Source organism: Octopus sinensis, linkage group LG2, assembly GCF_006345805.1.
Source record: "Octopus sinensis linkage group LG2, ASM634580v1, whole genome shotgun sequence".
Classification (NCBI taxonomy): domain Eukaryota; kingdom Metazoa; phylum Mollusca; class Cephalopoda; order Octopoda; family Octopodidae; genus Octopus; species Octopus sinensis.
In genome coordinates this window covers 41,692,251-41,719,114 of record NC_042998.1, presented here as the reverse complement: position 1 = coordinate 41,719,114, position 26,864 = coordinate 41,692,251, and the positions used below count along the sequence as shown (strand labels likewise).

Here is a 26,864-nt window from a genome sequence, read left to right as displayed (position 1 = left end):
AGGATGTCACCCTGCTTGACACCATTCTCTACAGGAATGGGTCCCACCATGGCACCACCAACGTGACCCAAGCCTCCATCCCATCATGAAATGATTTAACTATAGATACAAAGTGATCCGGACATCCAAGTTTGCCAAGTATTTTCCATAGAAAGGCCCTATTTACAGTATCAAAGGCCTTTGTTAATGAATACCTGGACAAGATCCATATTCTGCTCATAGCACTTCTCCTGCATCTGTCTTGCTCTGAAAATCATATCCATTGTCTCTCTACCAGATCGGAAGCCACATTGAGATTCAGATAGGACATCATTTACAAGACACCCATTCAGATGGGTAAGAAGAATATTTGCCAGAACCTTGCCAGCAGCTGATAGTAGAGAAATACCTCTGTAGTTACCACACGTTGTTCTGGCTCCTTTTCCTTTATATAGAGGAAGAATAATTGCATCCTTCCAGTCCTTAGGGATTGCACCATCCATCCAGACTGCACTAATAATTATATGTGGTAAGTAATAATTAAAATCAAACTAAAGTATAATATAATCGTAACATAACAAAAGTAAAAATAGCAATTGGTATAAAATTGCATCAATGACTTGAACTTGAATAAGTGGTTTCACATGAATAGGAATAAATTAAAAATAAAATTAGTGTGCAGAAATGGAATAGTCCAGATGGAGGTATGCACATACCGTTTACTACGGCTTTTACATTAAATTATCTGCTAATTAGCTAGCATTAAGTATCTATATGAAGTTTGGCTGTATGTAATGTCTGTTTTCTCGAACAGCCGCTTCTACTGAGTACTGCTGTTGGTGTATTTCTTATACATAAAGGACTATAGCTTCAACTGCATACTGCTTTTTGATTCACCGTAAGGTTTGTTGTTATTATTATTACTGTTTAACTATTGTTATCACCTTTGTTGGTTCCTCGTAAGGGAAATGTTGTTGTGTTGCATTTGTTAAATAATTGTAAACTGTAACCTCCCCCTTTGGGAGAAGGAGCTTTGGTTATTGTTTAAAAATTGAATTGTGTCCCTGTTTGGGGAAATTGACAATATTTTCACCGTTTACATGGAAGCATTTTTGTTAGAATGCCTTCGATAGAAGAAAGTCCAAAAATGAATTTTGCTGCAGCTGTCGGCGGGCGCGAACTCATTAAAATTAAAATGGAAGAAATACAAACCTGTTTCGGATTGATCACCGACAAAGACGGTGAATCTAGGATAACATCACCAAACGAAATAAAAAATTAAATTAAAGAAAAGTCTATTGTCTATAAAGTATACAATGTAGAGAAAAAAAAATAGATTTGAACACCTGGAGGAAAGCACCATCGAAAAGTGTCTTGGTGTGACTATGAAAGATATCTAACCAGAGGTGGTAAATTCGCCACAATAGAAGCATGGTTCGAGTCAACGGAGCATGCAAGGGAGTACTTGACTCGAACCTTGCAAAGTGGAAATATTTTATTTTTACCTTTATATCTGGGACGTAGGACGTCCCAGATAAAAATTTAAAATGTCACCCCAGAAGTAGATGTAGGCTGGATTGTAGCCATATTTCTATACAAGAGGGAGGACAAGATACAATTGATCGAAATTACAAGAGACGGGCCTACAATTCCAGTCTGTTATATATTTTGAGTATTGTTATCACTAGCGATATCAAGATATAACTTTGTATTTTATGTGTAGATGTATATATATAGTTGTACATGTAATATGTACACATATATACATGCACTAGCACTATGACCCGGCAATGCCGGGTCATAATGCTAGTATATATATAATTGATTTCTTTCAGTTTCTGTCTACGAAATCCACTCACATGGCTTTGGTTGGTCTGAGGCTACAGCAGAAGACACATGCCAAGTTACCACACAGTGGTACAGAATCCAGGATGATGTGCTTCAGAACCAAGTTTCTTACCAAAGAGCCACACCTATATATATATATATATATATATATATATATTATATATATATATATATATATATATATACACACACACACACACACACACACACACACACACACACACACACGTGTGTGTGTGTATGTATGTATGTATGTGTATATGTATGTATATATATATATTTATGCATGTATAAGTGTGTATATATATATATGCATGTATATATGTATATGTGTGTACATATTACATCTATATATATATATATATATATACACACACACACACACACACACACACACACACACACACACACACACATATATATGCATATGTATACATATATATATATATATATATATATATATATAGACGGGGGTTGGACAAAATAATGGAAACACCTAGCATTATATTTTTGAAATATCTATAAAACCATCGAAAGCTTGTTTATTTTTATGTTTTTTGATTTATTATTAGTGTTGCTTAATATGTTTTGCTAAAATTTCTGTTTGTTTTCAGATATTATCAGAAAAAGGTAATTAGAATTCATTAAAATGACAGATCTATCAGACTTTCAAAAAGGTCAAATTGTTGGTGCTCATATGGCAGGCGCTAGCATAATAAAAACAGCCAAAATGTTTGATGTATCAAGAAGTACTGTGTCAAAAGTAATGACAGCCTTTGAGAGTGAGGGAAAAACCTCCTTGTCGAAACAAAATCTGGAAGAAAACCAAAACTTTCAGATAGGGACCGTCGGACTCTTGCGCAAATTGTTAGAAAGGATCACAGTGCAGCTCCCAAAATTACTGCAGAGCTTAATGATTACTTCGAGAACTCAGTTGCCACAAAAACTGTTCGCCAGGAGCTGCAATCAGAAAACCATTACTTTCAAACACAAACGTTGCAAAGCATTTAGAGTGGAGTAAAAACCTACAGAATTGGTCCCTAGAGCAGTGGCAGAATCTTATTTTCTCAGACAAGTCATCCTTTACCTTATTTCCGACCACCAACTGAGTATACAGGTGGAGACAGCCAAAAGAAGCATTTGACCCAGACTACCTTCTTCTAACTGTTAAACATGGAGGAGGATCTGTGCTGATATGGGGGATTATATCTTGGAAATCTGCTGGCCCAATGGATTCCCTTCATGGCAGAATTAATAGTCAAGACAATTCAAGCAGTTTATCTTATCAACTTCATCCTATGGTTGCGGAACTGGTTTTTTTTTTGGTGGTGGTGGTGGGGGGGGGCAATCTTTCGTTGGTGTTACTGAATGGCACAAGGAACATTCTAGTGAAGTTGAACATCTTATCTGGCTACCACATTCCCCAGATCCCAATATTATTGAACATTTATCATGCGTTTTAGAAAAACAAGTTTATTTAACATTTATTGTGCATTTTAGAAAAACAAGTAAGGTGTTGATATCTTCCACCAACATCACTACAAGAACTGGAGACTGTTTTAGCTGAAGAAAAGAGAAAAATTTCTTTGGAAACAATTCAAACTTTGTATGAGTCATACCTTGTAAAATTCAAGCTGTAATTACTGCCAAAAGTGGTCCTACCCCATATTAAGATATATTTGTTTGAAATTTTAAGGTGTTTCCATTATTTTGTCCAACTCCTGTGTGTGTGTTTATGTCTACCATTGTTTGAGTTGCATGATAGTGGTTTTATCTCCAATTTATATTTTATATATTTATATTGTGAAATTTGATTTAATACTAAATTGATTTTTTTTCCTGTAAGTTTGGAGTTATACTCCCTAATATTATTATTATATATAGATATATACACACGTGTGTGTGTGCATTTTTCATTTTGTCTCGTTTCTGTCAATCCACGGTTATGCTTTTTAACAAAGAATATGAGGAATATTATTTCTGTATAAAATATGAAAATTTACAAGTTACATGAAATCCATACATGAATGATAACCATTTGTGCACACTAGCCACTTATATTTGTACTTAGTCTACTCTTGGTTTGTTGTGCAAATATCAACTCATTTTCTGAATATAATTTTCATCATAAAAACTGTTTGCTATACAATTTGTTCACTTAATGTACTGTTTGTATATGCTCTCCAAGTACTTATACATATGTGTAGTCTATTTGTGGTTTGTTCTTCAAAATTCACCTCACTAAACAAATTGGCACCCAACACTTCTATGCATGTGTAGTCTATTTGTAGTTTGTTCTTCAAATTTCACCCAGCTAAACAAACTGGCACCCAGCACTTCTATGCGTGTGTAGGCTATCGATTGCTTGTTGTTCAAATTTTAGCTTACTAAGCAAATGGCTTTCCAGTCATTTGTATCATAGTTCAATGATCAAATTTCAGTTCATTATGCATATTTAATTTTCTCTGTGAAAACTGTTTGTTATTTAGGGAACTGTTCATATATGAGTATCCCACTGGATAATCATCATCAACATTTAATGTCCCTTTTTCATGCTGACATGTGATGGATGGCTTGAGAGGAACTTGAAAGGCCAGGGGCCACACCAGGTTCTACAGTCTATTTTGGCTTGGTTTCTACGGCTGGATGAACTTTCTAATGTCAAACACTTTTCAGAGTGTACTGAGTGCTTTTTACATGACTCTATCACTTGTGCTTTTTATATGACACCAGCACCATTCCTTTTTATATGGCACAAGCACCCACACCAATGCTTTTTACATGACACCTTGGTTTTAGGATCTCAACTCTGTTGTGGTGGGTGGGTCTTCTTGGGTACAACAATGCACTACATATGGTCCTTTGTCATCTTTGTAAGACTCAGTGTTTTGAGATCAGCCATTAACACTTTGTCCCATGTCTTCCTAGGTCTCCCTCTTCTAAAACTTCCTTCCACTATAAGTGATCAACACTTCCTCATCCATCTGTATTACATGGACAAACTAGTGCAGTCTTGTCTGTTGCTCATTGCATATAATTCCTCTTATGCCCAACTTCTCTCTCAATACATCATTGCTCTGTCACACATGCACACTGACATTGCACATCCAGTGGAGTATACCAACTTTGTTCCTTTCCAGCCTTCATATAACCTCTACATTCAGGGCCCATATCTCACTATCAGGCAACATAGTAGTTTGTATGAATGTATAATACAAACTTCTTTTTACTTGGAGAGAGAGACCTTTGATTGCTGACAGAGGTAAAAGCTCTCTGAATTTTCTCCAATCTACTCTAATTCTAGCAATTACACCCTCTGTACAACCTCCTCTATTGCTAATTAGGTCACCCTGGTAACAAAGGTTATCTACAACTTCCAGAGAGCAATTGGGATATTTGGGGAAATCATTTCTTGCATATCAGTGGTCTTTATATTTGATGTATATACACACATGCACATGTATAAATTATATCACATGCACACTCATACAATGTCTGGTTGAGTTGTGCATCCTATCCCATTTAGTGTTGAATAAACAAATGTATAGGAGATGGGGTTATAATTGTCAACCAATTCCTACTTACTCTCCTATTCTCTGAAGTGTACTTAGTCTGTTTCTCTAGTTTGTCTATACATTCAATGATTCTAATACACTTCTATGTGTGTGTAGTCTATTTGTAGTATTAAACTTATTGTGTATTAAACTTACTGTGTATTGTTTTAAAATAATTATGTTTTTAATCTTATCTTTATTTTTTACCTTTTTTTTTTTATATTGTCTTTTACTGCTGAACCAGCATTGATTTTGTGTTATAAATATTTCTGCAGAGCACAAACGGTTATTTATGACTTCATCAGCTGTCAAAATCATTTGATGATGTCATGAATGAGCTACTTTGATGCACTTTCATTGAAGTATCTTATCTGCAAAGGTGGAATTTCGAACAAAATAAAATTTCGTAAAAATGGTCGTTAGAAATAATGAAAATTTATATTCCAAAGCACCTAAATCTCATATACCTGGGTAAAACATTTATTTCTATATTCTCAAAATTTTGTTTGATTTTTTTAGAGAGATTTTTAAAAATATATTTCAAATTTATTTCTTATATAGAGTCATTATAAAATCCTTGATCAAATTTAAATTTGAAGTTTTTTTTAATTTTTAAAACCTAGTGTCTATAATATGATTGAAATAAATTGTAAAGAATACTTAGGAGCCTGATACATCTATTTTGTCATCATCTATTAAAAAATTTTATTGTTTAATTTTTTAAAATTTAATAGTCACTTGAAATTTATTCTATGGGGATATGCTGATGATTACTATTTATTCAATGAAATTTTGTCCTATGGATGACATGCATGCTTGGATAACTAATGTGATTCACAGTATAACTGAAAATCAACTGATGTGTATGTATGTATGTATGTATGTATGTGTATATATGTGTGTATGTGTGTATGCAACAAAATATGTAAACAACCTTTTTTGTGTTTTGGATATTTAAGTAATATTTTGAATTTAGTATAGCCATGAAGACAGCAGAAAAACTGGGTATTTTACCCTTATATGATGGAAAAAGTTGTTTGCAGGCAGCCCTGGGACTCAAACCCACACCTCTCAGATACCGGCTGAGTACTTTATCATTAATCTAAACTGCCTCCTGATAACAATTTCCATCAAATTAAACCCTAAATAGATATTTTATTTGAAATGCAACAACATATGTAAACAAACTTTTTTTGTTTTTGGAAGCATTGAATGTGTATTGTATTATACAGACAAGAAAGTAATATTTTGAACACAGTATAGCCGTGAAAACAGCAGAAAGATTGGGTATTCTACATATGTTGTTGCATTTCAAATAAGCTATGTATTTAGACTTTCTTATCTGTATGATATGATATATATATGTATTGTGATGGTGAACATATTAACAACCTACAATTTTGAGAATAAATTTGTTTAAAAATGTAATAAACTTTTATTTATCCTTTTCACAGATCAGTTCTACCACACATAAAATTCAAGCTATTCAAATTAAAAATTTTACAATGATTTTATAATGATACTGTATTTAAACTAGAAATAGTTGATTTACTTTAAAATCAAAATTTGCTTTCAATTTATTAAATCAATATATGCATAAAATTAAAACATTTCTTTTTACTATAAACTATTTTTATGCATTGAATATATTTTGTTTGCTTCTTTGTCATTATCATCATTATTTAATGTCCACTTTCTATATTGGCATGGGCTAGATGGTGTGACTGGAGCTGGTAAGCCAGAGAGCTGTACCAAGTTCCAGTATGATTTGGTATGGTTTCTATGGCTGGATTCCCTGCCTAATGCCAACCACTTTGGGAGTGTAATGGGTGCTTTTTACATGCCACTGGCGCAGGTGCTATTTACATGACACTAGTTAAGGCCACAGCTAAGATTTCACGGATGCTATTTACATGACACTGGCAACAGTCACAACCTCCATGAGATTCAACACTCAAAGATCATGTTTCACCACCTCATCCAATGTCTTCTGAGTCTATCTCTTCCATAGGTTTGCTTCACAGTTTGAGATCAGCATTTCTTGACACAGCTGTCCTCGTCCATATACCTCACATGACCACAGCAGGGCAGTCATCTCTCTTGCACACCACATTTGATGCCTCTTATGCCCAGTTCTACTCTCAAGACATGTTCTGTTGCTCCTGTATACTGACACTGCACATCCAGTGAAGCAGACTAACTTCATTTCTTTCAAGCTTTTGCATGTCCTCTGAGGAGTGTTCTTTTTCTCTGTAGTTGTCTCCAAAGCAGCTTTTTAATTGAATAAATTGGTGTCACTAAAGTGGCAAAATCTATAATTATTTACCATAAGGGAGAATCCATTAAGTTTTTTAAGAAGTCAAGATGCCTTTGAACATTGAAAGGGAGCCTCTTCCTGTCAGATTGCTGAGAGGTGAGGCCTCCCTGTATTGAGTGCTAAATATCCTTTGTAGCAGGGCCCGGGCAAATCCCCCCCCCACACACACACAATGAATTTGGCCCACCTTGCATGTCCTATCCTGTAATGACTATAATATAAGAAATTGTAAGTTTGTCCTTCATAAGTAGAATATTTTGCTGGTATGATGATGAACTAATTTGTTCAATGAATATTGGTTATAAAGTAATTTTGATGAAAGTAGGTAGATTCTGTTAGAAATAACATATTTGTGAAAAATATAAAATTAATTTTTCAGATTAAATCTTTTTTTCTTGTTTTTTCCTAATTACATATTACTTGTTTTACTTTTTGAATTTAGATATACTGGATTTTGTCCACAATTAAAGTTTACTATAGGAAAAACTTTTGGGCATGCAACAGAGAAAACATTGAAAGATGATGATATTAATCCTTACCTTACAAATACAGAGAAATCTTTGTTGAGACGGAAATATCCAACTTTTGAAGAAAGACTTCAAAATAACAATGACCAAATTTTGGAAAAGAGACGAAATTCTCCAGGAAACATATTTCAAGAAAATATGATCTCTGGTTATACAGGTATATATATAAAATTTGTTTCTCCCTGCTCCATTTTCTTGTTTATTTGTTCATGTTATAAGTTTTGTGATATTTTAGAAATTTTCTTTATTCTATATAATAAAAAATGTCATCTTAATAAAATCAGAATGGCAGGGGTGCATAATGATCAAAAGTTAGATTCAGTTTTGTATTCCCGCTTGAAAATTTGTTTATTGTTCATAAAAAAAAAAAACATATGAAATATTTATGTCTTAATGTTATGTTCATTCAAAGTATCAAGATTTGAAAAGAATTAATGAGCTTAGTCTCTTATTGATAAATAGTTCTTAATTGAATTCTCATAGTTAAAGGTTTTGGAGTATAGTTTGCTAAAGTTATCATTTAATTGTCTGAACATCTTTTCGCCTCACTAAACAAATTATGTAAAACTAATACTTAGTTCAGGACACACTAGAACAGGTTTGCTAGAACTGGCAGGTACACAATATCTGATGTGCTAGAACTGGCCTGTTAGACTTTTCAGGATCATATGGAGAAAGATATCACCTTTTATTGTTTTTTTCAATAACATGACAATTGGTGAAGAATGAATCTGAAAATAACTTGTGATCTCTTTAAAGTTAACAGCAACCAATTTTTTGTTTTGTTTATCTACTCTTTGCTTCATATATAACGTTCCTCTTTTAAAATCTTGTCATAAACATTACATAAGCTTCCATTACAAGTAAAGTGCTGAAACTGAAAAAGTTCATGATGGCTTCAAATATTATGGTGAAGAGGAACTATAAACACCCAATAAATTTATGATGATTATTGATTCTACTTTTAATTTCCTCACATTTGACAAACAGATATTTCCAAATTAGCATTATGTTATAGAAGACTATCCCTTTTCAGAAGCTTTTAGGTCACAATAGTGTGTGGTTTTTTTGGGGCCATATACTTCCTTTTGCAAATGTCTTACCAGAAAACATAACATTTGCAGCTTCTTGTTCCAGTACCTACAAAAGCTATTCTTTCTTCGTTCTCTGTATGTCATTGATATCATAATTTGTCTTGATGTTTACCTTTCTATGCTGGCATACAACATATCAATATTTTTTTAATTGTTCTCTTCTTCTAAATAATAATAAATTTTCTTAATTACATCAGCTTTATATAACTGTATTTAAACCACATCATCATCAATCATCTAAGGTTTCCACCATCTTATCTATGAGGTCCAGGATCCTGTGATCTGGCCATTACTTTCTTTCCCTTCTTCTTATTTTGGTACCCTCATCTGGTGTCACACATTTGTTTTACACTCAGCATTCATAGATATGCAACTACATGTCAATTTTAGTATAGTCGTCATTCCTGTATACTTTGGTTAATGGTCATCTGTTATCTCAGTTCATATGTGCATTGTATTTCTTGTAGTTTGTCTTATTTCTGTGCAGCCACTCACAGAACATTTGCATTCAATGTCCATGTTCATTATTAAGTTGTTTCATTCTTCTTACACAGGTTTCATACTGTTTGCCTTTTGCACAATATAGAAACTTTTTGATGCTAAAAGAGGCAACAGTTCTCTGAGCTTCTCCTAGCCCTTCTAATTACTACTCTTGATTGTCAGAATTTTCTTGCCATATTTCCTTAAGTCATAACTCTTGTTGGGCAAAAACTAATAACTGTCTCATTAAAATAGCCACCTCACAGAGTTAATTTCTTAGACAGGCCACAGTTATCCTGATTTTGCAGAGGAAATCAGCAGTGTAGGGTCTGAGAACACCTGAGGTTTCCAGCTTATTTACAGGTCATTCAGCAAGTTCACATTGAACCAACAAATGAAAAATCTATATAGTTGCAAGAAGTACCAGTTAAATCTTTCCCAAAGATAACTGTCTCATTTAAAAAATAGTATGATAATGTAGTCATAGACACACTATATCATAATAAAAGAAACAGCTGGAATGCCTTCCATCATAGGCCTGCTCTATCAGGCCTGGCCATGAGCTAAACAATAATATCATACAGTAGCAGTAGTATTTGTGATAGACAAGAAAATGCAAAAGAGTTATTTAATAACTCATGTTTTCCTGTCTGTCACAAATATTGAGTACAACAGTGTTGAGAATAAAAAACTAATATTGTCAAAAGTCAAACAAATTTTATGACTAAACTCTTTATTGTTCCATTTTAGGCTGTATTCCTTGTCTTCAAAATTATCACGGGCAAACCTTTCGAAATATTTGGCGAGACAGTCTGACAGAATTTGAATATAACCAAATAAAGAATAATTTGAGAAGGCAACAACTGGGTTTTGAACCAAGCTCACAAGTTTGTGATGTAAAGTGTCATTCTGGTTTTCTGGTAATTTTCATATTCCATACTTTATTATTTCTGTTGTATGCCTGAGCTGTAGTTTATAATTAGTTAGCAGAGGAACCCAGTGATGGTTGGTTGTTGTATCAAAATAATATATTTCTAACATGTCTAACTATTTTATAGAGGTTTCATTCATTGCTTCACACATACATATGATATGATGGCTTCAACTCAATTTTGATTGTTCTCTTAAACATGGGAAACATGGATATAGCATTTCAGTCCTGTCAGAGATTAGACTCTTTTACACAGGAGCAGCTGAGACATGCCTTCCTTCCATCATGGGATTTTTCATTCAGCGTTTTGCATTTTTTGGCTATGGCCAGCCTTAGTACACAACATATGAGATATTAAAAATCTAGCAATGTCTGTGCCTGAGGCTTTTGAAAGCGAGGAAAGATCTTACACAGGACCAATCTCACTCTCTGAATAACGTATACACATGTATATAAAATGACTGAAGGGTTTGATTCAAGGGAAATTTCACTGCTATTTCTGGATACATTTAGCTACGATGTAGAGACCTCACATATCTATGAACTAACATTTATCTATATAAATTACATAGTATTGTATATATAGTCACATCTTACTTGGTATCAGTCAGTATAATGTCTGTCTCTCACATTGTGTGGTGAACCCTAATATTGTATTTCTACAAACTTATTGTTGATTTTTATTTTGATTTGATTATTCATTGACATTATGTATTTACTTGTCATAGTTTATATGTGACCTTACTTGTTCAGATTCTCTCTCTTACACATAGCAATTGTCTTTAGTGTTATATTGTCACTAAATCATCTTAATAGAACCTTTAGATTTTCTTGGGTTTGGTTATATTCAGTAAGAAATATTATGTAATATGCAAGAGAGACGACTGCGCTGGTATGGTCATGTAGTGAGAATGGGTGAGGATAGCTGTGTGATAAAGTGTCACACCCTGTGAGGGAATCTGTGGAAGAGGTAGACCCAGGAAGACCTGAGATGAGGTGTTGAAGCACAACCTTCAAACATTAGGCCTCACCGAGGCAATGACTAGTGACTGAGACCTTTGGAAATATGCTGTGCTTGAGAAGACCTGGCAAGCCAAGTGAGACTATAACCTGTGACCTATGCCAGGGGTGTAACCAGCCCACTTATGCATACCTTTCCCTCATTGGACACTAAACACACCTTGCAAAGACCTGTTGAGGCAAGTGAAAATGAAATCAAATTCAATGACTGCCCCACATGACTGGTGTCCATGCTAGTGGAGTGCTAAGAGCATCATCCGAGCATGATTGTTGCTAGAGCAGCTGACTGGCTTCTATGCAGGTGGCACATAAAAAGCACCATTCGAGCATAGTCATTACCAGCATCACCTTACTGGCACGTGAAAAGATTACTCGAGCAAGATCGTTGCCAGTGCCGCTGGACTGGCTCCTGTGTAGGTGGCATGTAAAAAACACCATTTGAGTGTGGCCATTGCCAGTACCACCTGACTGGCCCTCGTGCTGGTGGCACGTAAAAGCACTCACTACACTCTCGGAGTGGTTGGCGTAAGGAAGGGCATCCAGCTGTAGAAACTCTGCTAGATCAGATTGGAGCTTGGGGCAGCCATCTGGTTCGCCAGTCCTCAGTCAAATCATCTGACCCATGCTAGTATGGAAAGCGGACGTTAAACGATGATGATGACACTACTGATGCAATGTCATCATCTCCAACTGGACATTAGATGAAAAGAACTCTAGCTGTGACCATCGTGTCTCTTTCCCCAGTCAGAGCACAGTGCACTGAGAACAACATCATCCATTCTTGTTTTTGTTTTTTTTCTGCCTGTGATATGAATATGCAATTGCTGTCAACAACATATCACACTATGACTTGGATCCTTTCATGGCAGACTATACCCAGGATATTTTTGTCTGTGTTGTAGTTGTTACTTCACCCCAAATCAGTCAGCTGAACAAACCAATGGTTAAAAAGCTTTCCAGTTTTGACCATTCTTTTTTTTTTTTCTATTAGCATACTATTCAGTTCCTAGAATCTCTATGTACATCCCATTCTATCTTCTGTTACCAACTCCAGTCCACCATCTCAATTTTTATCCAGTAAATGTATATTTTTGTACAATCCTTCCTTTCCAGATAAATGAGCAAAACTTACAAATTGCAGAGTGAAAACTTTTCCACATGGTGATTTACATATATCAAATAAATTTAAGCTTTGTAAAATTTCAGTTAAAGAATTAAGACTAGGTCCACATTTAAGTAACAAATGAGATCATAATTCAACATCTTATTTCAGTAATGGTTCTTGTCACAATTCATTTACACTTTTCCCTAATTCTTTTAAATATCAGTTTTTGTGTGTGATTAATGGAGAAAGTAGTCTTTGTGTGTGGTAAATGTGTGGGTACAATAAGCACTAAAAATGCAGAGACAGTAGACTCTTTCAAGTGCATTGGGTCATTAGAAGTAGTAAATAACTTATATTACCTAGGAGATCAAGTTAGCAATGGAGGAGGAAGTTCTGAAAGTGTAGTTGCCTGAATAAGAATGGGCTGGATAAAGTTCAGAGAGCTTCTACATTTGTTAGTAACTAAGAGCCCCTCCCTCAGAGAGGAAGGCAGATTGTATGATGTTTGTGTATGTACAACTATGCTACATGGCAGTGAAACATGGGCTCTGACTACAGAGGACTTGTGAAGGCTTGAAAGAAATGAAGCTACCATGCTTCAATGGATGGGTAATGTCAGTGTGCACACATGGCAGGGTAGGTGATTTAAGAGAAAAACTGGGTATAAAAGGCATTAGTGTGCAAGAGAGAAGACTGCACTGGTTTGGTCATGTGATGTGTATGGATAAGGACAACCTGTGTAAAGAAGTACCAAGCTCTAATTGTGGAGGGAACTTGTGGAAGAGGTAGACCTAGGAAGTCAAAGGACAGTGTTGAGAAAGGATCTCCAGGCACTGTGTCTCATTGAGTAAATGACAAGCAACCAGGAGTTGCGACGATTTGCTGTACTTGAGAAGACATGTCAAGTCAAGAAAAATCACTGCCATCTATACATTTAGGCTTGTCCTTAACAGGTGCCAGTGCTGCATAAATGCTCCCATGCTAGTAGCACTTAAAAAAACACCCAGCACACTCTGAAAAGTGCTTGACATCAGCAAGGATATCTAGCTGTAGAAACCATGCCACAACAGACAATTGTAGTCTAGACATCTCCTGCACTAAAAATACAGAGACAGTAGACTCCTTCAAGTGCAGGGGGTGGGATCATTAGAAGTAGCAAATAACTTATATTACCTAGGAGATCGAGTTAGCAGTGGAGGAGGAAGTTCTGAAAGTGTAGTTGCCTGAATAAGAACGGGCTGGATAAAGTTCAGAGAGCTTCTACATTTGTTAGTAACTAAGAGAGGAAGGCAGATTGTATGATGTTTGTGTATGTACAGCTATGCTACATGCCAGTGAAACATGGGCTCTGACTACAGAGCCAACCCATGCCAGCATGGAAAATGGACGTTAAACGATGATGATGATCATCATCAGTATTTTTTTTTTTTTTTACTTGTTTTGGTCATTTGACTGCAGCCATGCTGATGATTGGTGACAAAAAGCAGCATCAAAATTACTCTGCAGTCACAAGTATTGATTGATGAAAAATCACATCTTTTAATTTAAAGTACTTAGAATGTAGATACCACCAAACAGATATAACAATTTCCGCTGTCATACAAATCTTTTCAAAAAATTGTTGCTTATACAATTATATATTTTTTCTCAATTAAATTCAAATCTACTACTTTCTTATATTTTTAGAAACTCCCAGAAGTTCCCACCCTAAGTATGACACAGACCGCACCTGACTTTCTTCCTTTTTACTCTAAGACTCAAACCAGACCACATATATCAGTTTTACAGAGAGATAATATTGATCCACAGAAATATCATATACCTGGTAATGTAATATTATTTAGAGTTGAATATTTACTTAACATTCCATAACTAAAGATTTTTCTTTAAAATATTTGAAAGAGAATGGGAATTGTACTAAAATGTATGTTTATGAATTATTTTGTAAGTTAAGGTTGTCAATACATCTACCTTAAATTCAGATAACTAGGTAAAGATTGTGAATCATGCAATAATTTTGCTTTCTTGATACCATTCACAGTAAAGTCATAGAACTGGTTTACAATTCAGTAAAAGCTAAAACTGAATTAACTTCTAATTTCAGGATATGCCGGATTTGTACCTCGTTATCGACCATTGATAGGAAGGGTATATCCAGAGCTGACACATCAAGCTTTGTGCCAATTTACTGATGAAATGGAAAGAAGAGAAATGAAACCTACAACTGCAGCTGCAAGTGAATGTAAGAAAGGCCTTGCAGACACATATATTTATCCAGAAAAAAGTTCCATTGTACCAATGTATACAGGACATATTCCAGGTAAAGTTTTACAGTAATGTCAACATAAGCATAGACATGGCTGTGTGGTAAGAAGTTTGCTTCCCAACCACATGGCTTTGGGTTCAGTCCCTCAGTCTACTGTAGACTTGGTCTGACCAGAGCCTTGTGGGTGGATTTGGTTGACTGAAACTGAAAGAAGCTTTTTGTATGTATATATATATATGTATGTGTCCCACCACAACTTGACAACTGATGTTGGTTTGTTTATGTTTCATAGTTAACAGAGATAGTCCAAGATAGTCCAGTACCTTCTCCAAGAGAAAATGTGTCATCTACCTAATGCTATAAAACTGAAGCATTGTCCAGGAGATCAGAGAGAACATTTAAGTGCTATGAAAATGTAGAAGATTCTTGATATTTAACAATATAAAAAGTTTTTCATAGAATCTTGTTTCCAACAATTTTTCAATTCTTTGAGACTACTTATCACATATTCTTTGCATTGTAGCTTTTCTGCAATCATTTTTCTTGAAGTATATCCCTTTATGCATCTAGTATACATTTTCTTTCTTCATTTGTAGGTTTACGAGATTCTTTTGGGAAAACATTAGGCAACAATACTTATGATATAAGAAACCAACTAATTAATGAGGGAATCATAAAATACTGAATACAGAAAGATGTTGAATGGTTTGGTCATTTTGCAAGGAAAGTAAAGAGTTAATATTTAAGCTGTAAAGAACACTAACAAATCCAGTATAAAATCATTTTCCTTTAAAGAGTAATTCCTTTTTCAAACAAAGCTGTTATTTTAGTATGGAGGGGAACAATTTGTAAGAGTATGTTATATATCTTTTATACAATAGCGACAAATAAAATATATTGAAGTGTTATATTTATTATCAACATGTAGTATGACAGTAAATCCTATAATTGATTGCAAGTGATACATCAGAAGCTCTTATTTTATCTTCCTTTTGCATTCATGAATGTCTTAATGTATGCACTAATTTTTTTCCTTGCTGCCAATCAACTTAGAAAGCTCTTACAGTATCACCCCTTTACAATAGCCAATATGTCTACTTATTTATGCTACTCTTTTGTGATAAATACTCTTCACCTATATATATTGACAAGCATGAGGATTATTTGTAAGATTAACAAAGCAGCTAAAACTTGTAAGATTAACAAAGCAGCTAAATTTAGAGAGATCTGAGCCATCACACCCAAATAGTTCCCACCAAGGTTCAATCCTCAGCCCCCTCCTATTTATCGTAGTCCTCCAGGCAATAACAGAGGAATTCAAGACAGGATGCTCCTGGGAGTCCCTCACTGCTGAGTCACTATCAGAACTAGAGAAGTTTTAGGTGTGGAAGCAAGGATAAGAATCGAAGGGCCTTAGAGTCAACCTACCTAAAACCAAAGTCCTAATAAGTAGGAAGGCAGACAAACCACAAATCCCTTCAGGTAGATGGCTCTGTCCAATCTGTAGAAAAGGCATAGGTAGAAACTCTATAAGATGTACCCAGTGTAAGCTATGGACCTGATGAATGTCATGCTTGCATTACTGTCACTTACCTTCACTATTACCAATACCATCACTACCAATGTAGGAAAGCCCAACGCAGTCCCTCAATTTATTATAAATAGCAGTCAACTCTCTGTAATTATAAGATAGTCATGGCAAAAACTCCTCGTGAAGAAGTATGTACTGCTACCTTAGGATACAAAATAGTAAATGAACAGGAAAAAGATACAAAATAGTAAATGAACAGGAAAAAGAAATTAAAGAAACATTTAAATGTGAAGCCAATTTATTTTGAAACTAAAACTGGTGTAGGAAAATATCGATTTGATGCAACATGTTCTATTAGATATTCACCACCCATTTCTTCATACATAGCTCTGGTAACACTGCAAGAATGAACCAATGGTGAAAGAGCCCACTGTCTTGCACCATGCCAAGCATCCAAAATAGGATCAGCTGAAAATAGGTAGAAAAAACAAAGGTATCCAAAAATAATCAAAGACATAAAATTCTGACAATCACAAAAGAAAAAAAGTAAATATATGTATATAAACTAAACTGATTAACTTATTTCTTTGCAATATCTCATAAGAATGAGAAATATGGTTTCCAAATGTTACACACTCATTTGCCAGAAGCAATAATTTTCATAATTAAAATTAAGAAAACAAATTAATCCATTACATAGTTATACAGTATCCTTATAGACTAAATTTTAAGAATTAAATATCTGTTACAAACATAGTGTAGCACTGGCAATAGGATATGAGATCTTGAAGCCTTCATGTGGCTGGACAGTACTATTATCATAGTCATCTGTGGCTCCACTGATGGACATCACAAACCGTATACAAATACCTTTTAATATTTAAGAAAGTTTGGTGGAATATTCTAATTTAAACTGACTCATGCATAATAAGAGAGAGAAAGATTATAAAACACATGTACTATTATGGGATTTACTTAACTGGTGATTGTAAATCCCTCCTCTCTGTTAGGAGACACAAACACTTTCACACACATGATAGGAATTTACACTTGCCAAATTCAACCACAAGCAAGGCTATAGCAGAAGACACTTGCCCAAGGTGCTATGCAGTGTGACTGAACCTGAAACCATGTGGTTGAGAAGCAAGCTTCCTAACCACACATCCACACTGAGCAGTTTCTACAAAATCATTTAATAGTTCTAATAATCATCAGTGCAGTTTATAATGCTAAAAGCAGTACTACTTTTAGCAACATATCAAATGCACTGCTCATAAATTTCTTCTTTTTTAATGCATTTAAATAAAATATTTACAATCACCAATAAAATAAATCCAACAATGTGCACTCTCTCATTGTGCTTACATTTGAAGAAATATTTAACAAAACACTGAACTTTATGATAAAAGGTATTTATAGTTTGTGATTTCTATCCAAGATAGTCACAGATGACTATGGTCCTTGTGTTGCACAACCCTCTAGAGGCTCAACAGTTTGTATTTCAGTTCACCTAACTGTAAACAAATACAGTTAGTGACTGGAACAAGAATACCAGTTCTCACTATAAGCTGCCTATGGCAGTAAATATGCAACCATATCATTAAACCTATATGTTAACATCTAGTACAAGGTGAATATTTAATCTTGAAGGATTTCACAATAAAATTTTCAAAAATGACATTATATACAGTTCTATTCAATATTCTGTCCCGTAAGAAAATGGCTTGATATTTTGAGGTATACATAGCTGATATTCTTCACAAATATTTCCTACTATCTTGGGAACTCAGTGCAAATACTGTGTGTGTGTGTGTGTGTGTGTGTGTGTGTGTGTGTGTGTGTGCACGTACGCGAGTGTGCGTACATGTAAATGAATGTGTGCTATTCTAAATTGTCCACAAATAAATTAAGGTTTCAAATTATTAAACACTGAAATAATATCTGAAGAATTTAAAGTTTTTTTACCTGCACGATAGACAGAGAATGTGGTTTGAAATGGACGTATGGCAAGAAGATCTCGTTCCATTCTTTTATTGAAATTATTAAACATGGCATTTGATCCTGTCAGGAAGACACACTGAAAATAAAATAGCTTTTATTAAATATGTATTGTTACCTTTTTTTTTCCTTTCTGATAAACATAAAATATGATTTCTGTCCTATCAAGTCATGTATATCCCATAAATTGCATTTTAGGTACCCAGGAAAAATAATTAAAAATAAAATTTGAAGGTTAAAAAACCCCACCTATTCTGATAAGAGTTTGAAACTAGAAAGTATGTTAAGTGAAAATATGTAGTTCATCTCCATTTGATCACAAAGTTACTTAATAAGATACGTAAAAACACCTTTTTTGAGCGCGAGCATGGTCGTTGCCAGAACCGCCTGATTGGCTCTTGTGCTAGTGGCACCCACTACAATCTTGGAGTGGTTGGCATTAGGAAGAGCATCCAGTTGTAGGAACTTTGCCAGACCAGATTAAGCCTGGTGCAGCCTCTGGCTCACCAGTCCTCAGTCAAACCGTCCAACCCATGCCAGCATAGAAACGGACATTAAACGATGATGATGATAAACATTGTCTCCTTAGATCTAAGGAGCTATTTAAGACAAATGATTGATGATTTCCTATCCCAGGTAACATTCCCAGATGACTTGGTAACTATTCCTGGCAACTAGTTGAACTGAGGCACACATGACTGAGTGTATTATACAGACACACGCAAAATATCTGTAGTTGATTTTAATGCAAAGACAATGAGCTAGTTGGTTATCCATCAAGTTATCTACAGTTACAGTTCTTGATTGTTCATACAATTAGTTGCACTAAGTTCCATGTTCAGACTTCTGTTAGTAATATGATTGAGATGGGGTGCATGGATGGGTCTCCCAGTGTGGGCTTGAAGGCTTTACGAAACAGGCTTTCTACAAACTTGCATGATTTACTCTGACGTTCAATTATGTCAAATGTAATGATTTTCTATCAAGTCTTCCTACACCTATGCTTACAACATGAACCTTTACCTCAATACATTCTCTACTAACACTATATATACCTGCTGAAACTGTTAAACATATTCACAAACTGCTTGCACTCACTCTACTCATGCACAGTTATCAGCTCATAATCATCTCGTTCTTCTTCAGGTTTCAGTGTACACTACATATCATGCAATTTATCCTTCATTCAAAGTCAGAAACCTTCTATCAAGTCATGAAACTTTTTATCTTATCTAACTTAGCCATTTTGCTATTACCAAATATATCCAGCATTAATCATGGTCACTTAGAATCTCATATACTACTTATAGCAAACTGTCTAGGGGGTTCAAGATCTTTAGATTATGTCTCATGTTGCAAGATTTCTTGGTTGCAGCTAGCATATCTTTTGCTGTACAATACTGTCAATCCAACAGCAGTCATCTCACTGTATTGGTAACATTAAATTTTTGCCTACTTCTTACATATACATCAGTAAACTTTCATTTGGTTGTTATTTTAAAAGTTTCAGACTTATTCTGCAGTTCTTTGATAGAATTTTTGTTATATAAATCTTTTCATTTACATAAAGGAGTTTCCATAAGAAACCATGTCCGTACTCTTTTGTGATTGTCTGCAGGAAGATAATGAATAAAAAAAATGGCTAAGAACAGAACCTTGCTGCATACTAAATTCCCTTGCCTGTACAAACCATTACTACATTTTCTTGTTGCCACCACACTGATAATCATGAATCAATGTGTACAATATGCCACAGACTACAAAAAATTTGTAATGTAAAAGTAATTTTACAGGGACTTACCTGAACCAAGGCATTCTGTTCAGATGGAGAACATTTTTTCAATACATAATCAACCATTTCTGAAAGACCAGCCTGTTCAATTCCAATCATAGAAGGCTGGAATAATAGCTCTGGAACTCTGAAATAATTTCAATAAATAAGATGTATAAGTTCAAAAATGTAGTAAGTAATGTCTTTGTTGAGGAGGAAGATGAGATAGGAAACAGAGAGAACTGGATGTTTCAAAATAAGCTAACAGACACAGCCCATACCTATAGATAAAGCAAGATTCTAGCAAGACTGAAGGTGACATGGTGGTGAATGGTGCATTAGATACAGCCATAAAAGCTATACATCAAGTATACTTAGAAAGAAGAGAGTTTTCAGTTGTAAAGCAGTACATCAGCGTAAATTAAGATGTTACTGATGAAAAATATGTAATTGCATATGGACAGAGACAGTGGCTTAAAGAAGTACCAATCTAACTGTGGAGGGAACCTGTGGAAGAAGTAGACCCAGGAAGATATGGGATGAGGTGGTGAAATATAATCTTCAGATGTTGCTCAGAGGCAATGACAAACGCTGTGCTTGAGAAGACATATCAAGCTAAGTGAAATTGTAATGGCCAGTATCAGTGACATGGAAAAGGCACCTACACCAGTGACACATAAAAAGCATCCACTACACTTTGTGAAGTGGTTGGCATCAGGAATGGCAACCAGTCATAGAAACCAAACCAAAACAGCCTGGTGCTGCTCTCCAGCTTACCAGTTCCAGTCAAGCCGTCTAACCCATGCCGTTATGGAAGATGAATGCTAAATGATAATGATAGTAACATAGAGCTAACAAATGACATAGAAATGTTGGTATGAAAAGCTGATGAATAAGGAGAATGTATAGAAGAGAGAGTACATCAAGTAAACTCAAAAGAGCTATTGAGGTTGAGAGTTGTACAGTCAAATGAATCATTAAAAATATAAAGGCAGAGATTATCTGGAACAGCCACTGAGTTGCAAAAAAATATATGACAAATTATGTCACTCATATAGTCAGGCAAAGAATGGTGTTATCTGCTATGCATGGCTCAGTATTCAACCCACTCCTGTCTACTATAGTTTAGCTGCCCACATGAAATCCTGTATCCTTGCAACCCATTTCTTATAGGTAAACAAATCAAAGAATAGAGAAAAAGTTCCAAATGTAAAAGAAGAGGTTTAAAAGAATACCTAGAAAAAATATAGAACTTTGCCATATGGGAAGTGTCTATGCTTCATATGCCAAAAAGAAAGAAAGAGTAAGCAAGAATTCTATATAGTGTATCTATTGTAAAAGCTTAGGTGCACAAGAGATGAGGTAGCATCATTTGTAAGCTAAAAGAAAGGCTTCATGTGTTGCAGGTGTGCAGGAGCAGTCAGCAGAACATTCATGAAATCAAGTCTTCCAAATACTTGGAAGGTTCTTTTTTAAAACTACTAGACATCTTCAGTTACCTATGTCACCTAATTAACCGTGGAGTGAGTATTTTGAAAGCATAACAGCTTGAGAAAGAACAAAGTGGAAATAGTTCAGGGAACTATTGGAAGCACTCCGTCGGTTACGACGACGAGGGTTCCAGTTGATCCGAATCAACGAAACAGCCTGCTCGTGAAATTAACATGTAAGTGGCTGAGCGATCCTATGACCGCAAGTCCGCTGCCCTAACCACTGGGCCATTGCGCCTCCACCTTCAGGAGCTATTATCTATATTGGCAACAAAAACTTTCAACAAGTGAAGAGTAGATTGTATGATGTTTATGAATGAAGTAGGATATTTCGGTCATGTTATGTGGAGAAAATCCCTGGAGAAGGACATCATGCTCGGAATGGTCAGTGGCAAGAGAGGAAGAGGCCGACCAAGAACCCGCTGGCTTGACACCATCAAGAGGGATACCGGAATGGACATAGCCAATCTGAAACAACCGGCCCAGGATAGAACTGACTGGAGGACACTGTTCCAACGAGTAACCGAGAGTCGACTTCGACTGAGCCGATAGATAGATAGGATATTGCATGGTAGTAAATTATGAGCACTGACAATGGAAGATATGCAAAAGGTAGTAAAGAAATGAAATGAGCAGGTACTACTGGATGTGCAAAGCTAGCAAATGAAAGATAAGATATATATGAAGAAGAAAGGGCAGTGCTCATGGCCTACACAAGCCCTGAAATTATTATAGGAGGAAGAAAACTAACCTGATTCTTTCTACTCCCAAATGGAGACGGTAATATTCAGCAATATCAAATTCTCCAATTCCAGCATTTTCCTCGAGTTCCCTAATAATAAACACAGAAATTTCAACTTGAAAAAAAATGACTAAATAAATTTCAAGACATTTGCTTCATTCTAATAAGACAGGTTTTAATTTTCTTAAAATTATTAAACATTAACTGCATTGAAAATTTTAAAAAAAATTTTTAATGAGAGAAAAACAAATCATTATATCAACCATAAGCAGTAATGAATCAGAAAAATATTCACACACACACATATATATAGTCACAAAAAGGGGATTGTGAATTTAACCTACAAAAGAAAGGACACAATGGGACAAATGTGAGGATAAAAAAAATCTATCAAAGAAGCAATATTAAGGGGAGATTAATAGTTCAATTTTATAAACATTGTGCATTTACCTGCTTTCACAACACACAACATAAAACGAAACTAAAATATTAGATTCACTTAATATTATCTTCTGGAATTCAGAAACTATTATTTAATTCCAGTTATTTCATTTCTAGACAACTCTTTTTCAGTTAACAGTAGAATTAAGCATTGTGGACAAACAAAAATTTGTCTACAGTGTTGTTGTTTATACAATGAAGGAGCACGGCCAAGTGGTTGAGTTCATAATAATAAGGTCATAGGTTTGATATCTGGATTGGGTGGCACCTTGTTTATAACCAATTATACTATGTTACAGCAAAATGATTTGGGCTGATGAGAACAAAGTGTATAGGCTAAAGACACAAAGCATCCATCACCAAATGATTTATCAATCCTTTATTTGAATATCTTATGAATATGGTTATTCATAACCCTCATAGTTCAATTAATGAGATATTCAATTCTAAAATGAAGGAATCAATTTCAAATTTAAATTGCATTAATAATCTAAATTTACTTGCCAGTAATGTTGAAATAAAAACATTCTATTTAATCACATACCAATGTTTATAATATTTTTTAACAGACAATTACACTCAAGTTTTTAAAGCTTAAGATACATTTATAATAAGTTTAAACTAATTGTACCAAGTACACTACATCCACCTTCTCCTTCTGTTCTGCTGTCATCACTCTCATGCTGTCTACCATAATATTCTGGCTTCTTTTCTCCCACACATCCTGTACCTCTATCATAGATCTTATCTCCTGGGTCTTGTTGACTTCTAATCTTTTGGACATTATGTTTTGACTATATGTACTCTCTAACAATACTCTTCCTCCCATTATGCATCCTCTTACTACTGTCATTCATGCCACATTACTGTAAAAAGACTAACCAGCCAGCAGACACGTGAAATCCCTTTAGATATGTTAAGGGTGTTAGGAAGGGCATCCAGCCACAGAAATCAAGCCAAAAATGAAGCATATAAGTGAGATGTGGTCTTCTGACCTGCTTCAATGGGCAGACTGGAATATGTACTATTACAACCCATATAACCTATGCCAGCATGAAAAACAGACATAAAACAATGATGATGATGATGATGGTGGTGGTGGTAAATTTCTCAAACTGAATATGTTTATCCAGTTCTATAATTATTTTTCTTTTAATTTTAAATTTTACTCTTGTACCTGTATGAATGATATGATTTTTGTCAATTTCTTTCTTTTACAGCTAGTTATACTTCCTATTACTTAACACTCAAGCATGAAGTAAGAATTGCTTCAAAATTTGGCACAAGGCCAGTAATTTCAGGAAGAGATGTTAGTTAAATACACTGACTCTAGTACTTTTTATTTTATTGATTCTGAAAGCATGAAAAGCAAAGTTGATCCGGTTGGAATTTGTACTCAGAGTGTAAAGCATTTTGTCCAGCACAATAACGTGTCTGCCAATCAAACTAAAGACATATGTACCTTGCTCAAGACCATTACATAATAGTCTTTAACCCAATTCTTAAGGTGCATGGCTCAGTGGTTGGAGCATCAGGCTCACTCATGAGGTAGTGAGTTCGATTCCTGAACCAGGCAGTGTTGTGTTCTTGAGCAAGACATTATCTCACACTGTTTCAGTTCACTCAGCTGTAGAAATGAGTTGCAATGTCACTGGTGTCAAAGTGTAATGGCCTTTGCTTTTCTCTTGGATAACATTGGTGGCATGGAGAGGGGAGATTAGTATATATGGACGACTGCTGGTCTTCCATAAACAAGCTTGCCCAGACTTGTGTCTTGGAGGGGAACTTTCTAGATGCAATCCCATGGTCATTCATGAGTGAAGGATGTCTTTACCCTTTAACCCCATTAATATACAAAAAGGGGGGAAAATTGTAGAGACAGGTACTTACTTAAGAAATTCAGGGTCATGTTCCCTCAACATTGTTTCAAGTTCTTCTAGTTGTTCCTCCTCAACCTCAGAATCAGTATCTCCACCATCAGGATTCTAAAAAAAAAATATAATCATTCACACAAAACAAACTCACAAAAAATAAAAAAAGACCCAAAGAAATATGAGGAGTCTATAAACAAGATATTTTTTTCTGTATGTTTATACATTATGTAGATATTTAGAAAAACAGTAAAAAAAATTAAAAACATAAGCATAGGCATGGCTGTATGATTAAGAAACTCACATTTCAACCATATGGTTTCAGGCTCAATTCCACTGCATGGCATGTTGGTTGTCTTCTATTATAGCCCCAAGTTGACCAATGCCTTGTGAGTTAATTTGGTAGACAGAAACTGTTTGGAAGCTTATGTGTGTGTGTGTGTGTGTATTATTGATATAAGAATTTAGATTCTTTTGAGAAAATATGAAAATTGTTTTTTTGGAACAGTGCATCTCGAAGCACATAAAGCTTTAAATAATAGTGTGTAAACAATCGAATACAAAAATCCTTGCATGTGATGTGGGTTCGTGTCCTCCATGTAGCTTTCAACTTTTTCTATCCAAGGATATTTTTTATTCTTAAACCCAATATTTACACATGATTATTTATAGCTTCCTGTGCTTTGAGATTCACTGTTCTGCAAAAGTGTTTTTGTGTTTGTCCCTCATCACCACTTGACAACCTTCACAGTGGTGCCCCAGCATGGCTTCAGTCTAATAGCTAAAACAAGTAAAAGATGTCTGTGAAAATTTCATTTTCTTCCAGAATAATACTCACAATTTCCTTGTACACATCCCAATCAGCATCATTCTGTCCAAAATTATCATCCTTTTGTTTTTTGTTATCTGAAAGATGAAGAGAATTTTTTTATATATGAATTTACAATTTACTTTTCATGACCTTCAAGCCGACAGATAATTACAAAAAATAATTCAATACTATTTGTTTCAGGATATTTTTTTTGATCTTTCAAATAATTATTTAACACACTTTTTACTGGTCTCAATGCAAGTTTTGTAATGATCTGTTGTAGGTTTCAGTATGTTGAGACAATCTATAACAAAAGATTTATTTAATTTCCATGCCCCACCACCAACACTTTTTTACAGCTGACATTGCAATCACACACACACACTATATTCACAGTGAGGAATATGGTCCTAAGAACTAAGTCTGGTCGCTGCAACATTTGCAGATTCATCATAAGGAAAGAAGTTAAAACAGGAAAAAAACAAAAAAAAACAAAAAGAGAATATAGTGAAAAGTATATGATAAAGTTGGAAGGTGGAGAAAGGGATAACAAAAAGAAATGATTAATGCTGAACATAAATCTTCGCCATTACTGTCCTCAATCAAAACTTCTGTCTTTCTCCAACTCACTTCTTCCGGTCAGTCTACTTAAATATCACCTTGTGCTCCTCTTCTACTCATTCTTTCTTCGACCACAGCGATGTCCAAAGCAAGCTAAGAATTCTCATTTCATTTCTTCCGATCCTCGTACTACATACATACATTTGCCGCTAACGCTTAAATGTTTGAATCTATTCACAAATCTGCTTGTTATTTTCTTTCATGAGCTAAATGTTGATACGATTCCCCACAAAATATAATCCTTTAATTTTTTTAACCCCCCCGGTATGAAGTTAATTCGTTCGTTTCTCTGTTACCTTCTTCAACCCCGATTGCTTAATTCTTCTCACTATTGTCCCCAATCAAAATCTTCGCCATTCGCGGTGCGCCCGCCCTTTCCCACCCCCACCACCAATACCGGAGAACACTCTGTTTACACCATCTACACCGGATATCCCTTCTCCCACCACCATTACATGTATCTATTC

At 34.9% G+C, this 26,864-nt stretch overlaps 2 protein-coding genes across 7 annotated transcripts in view; one reads left to right on the top strand and one right to left on the bottom strand.

The window, feature by feature from the left end:
- Nucleotides 1-5,651: 5,651 nt before the first annotated feature.
- LOC115223015 (protein FAM166B-like) lies at nt 5,652-15,919 on the top strand. 2 transcript variants are annotated; one of them, XM_029793445.2, is made up of 6 exons: nt 5,652-5,852; nt 8,141-8,382; nt 10,550-10,719; nt 14,542-14,680; nt 14,960-15,180; nt 15,412-15,545. In XM_029793445.2, the coding sequence occupies exons 1-6, from the start codon at nt 5,794-5,796 to the stop codon at nt 15,415-15,417; spliced, it is 837 nt and encodes a 278-aa protein (XP_029649305.2). In that variant the 5' UTR covers nt 5,652-5,793; the 3' UTR covers nt 15,418-15,545. The 2 variants fall into 2 exon arrangements, with proteins under 2 accessions (XP_029649305.2, XP_036368453.1); XM_036512560.1 differs by lacking the exon at nt 15,412-15,545 and adding an exon at nt 15,718-15,919 and having other exon boundaries at nt 5,653-5,852; nt 14,960-15,175.
- A 1,012-nt stretch (nt 15,920-16,931) lies between these two features.
- Nucleotides 16,932-26,864, bottom strand: part of LOC115224331 (actin-related protein 5) — a 49,327-nt gene continuing 39,394 nt past the window's right edge. For all 5 annotated transcript variants that reach the window (XM_036512540.1, XM_036512537.1, XM_036512544.1 and 2 more), the window contains exons 15-20: nt 25,804-25,871; nt 24,985-25,079; nt 22,663-22,743; nt 20,452-20,569; nt 18,618-18,729; nt 16,932-17,120 (exon numbers count right to left, since the gene is read on the bottom strand). In XM_036512540.1, coding sequence (XP_036368433.1) covers nt 16,951-17,120; nt 18,618-18,729; nt 20,452-20,569; nt 22,663-22,743; nt 24,985-25,079; nt 25,804-25,871 — 644 coding nt within the window. In that variant the 3' untranslated portion in view covers nt 16,932-16,950. The remainder of the gene's footprint in view (nt 17,121-18,617; nt 18,730-20,451; nt 20,570-22,662; nt 22,744-24,984; nt 25,080-25,803; nt 25,872-26,864) is intronic.

Excerpts from the sequence above, each read along its gene's own strand:
- LOC115223015 (XM_036512560.1), top strand. The coding sequence starts at position 5,794 with ATGGTCGTTAGAAATAATGAAAATTTATATTCCAAAGCACCTAAATCT. Across the intron at positions 5,853-8,140 it reads CCTAAATCTCATATACCTGG|ATATACTGGATTTTGTCCAC; the intron begins GTAAAACATTTA and ends TTTTGAATTTAG. Across the intron at positions 14,681-14,959 it reads ACAGAAATATCATATACCTG|GATATGCCGGATTTGTACCT; the intron begins GTAATGTAATAT and ends TTCTAATTTCAG.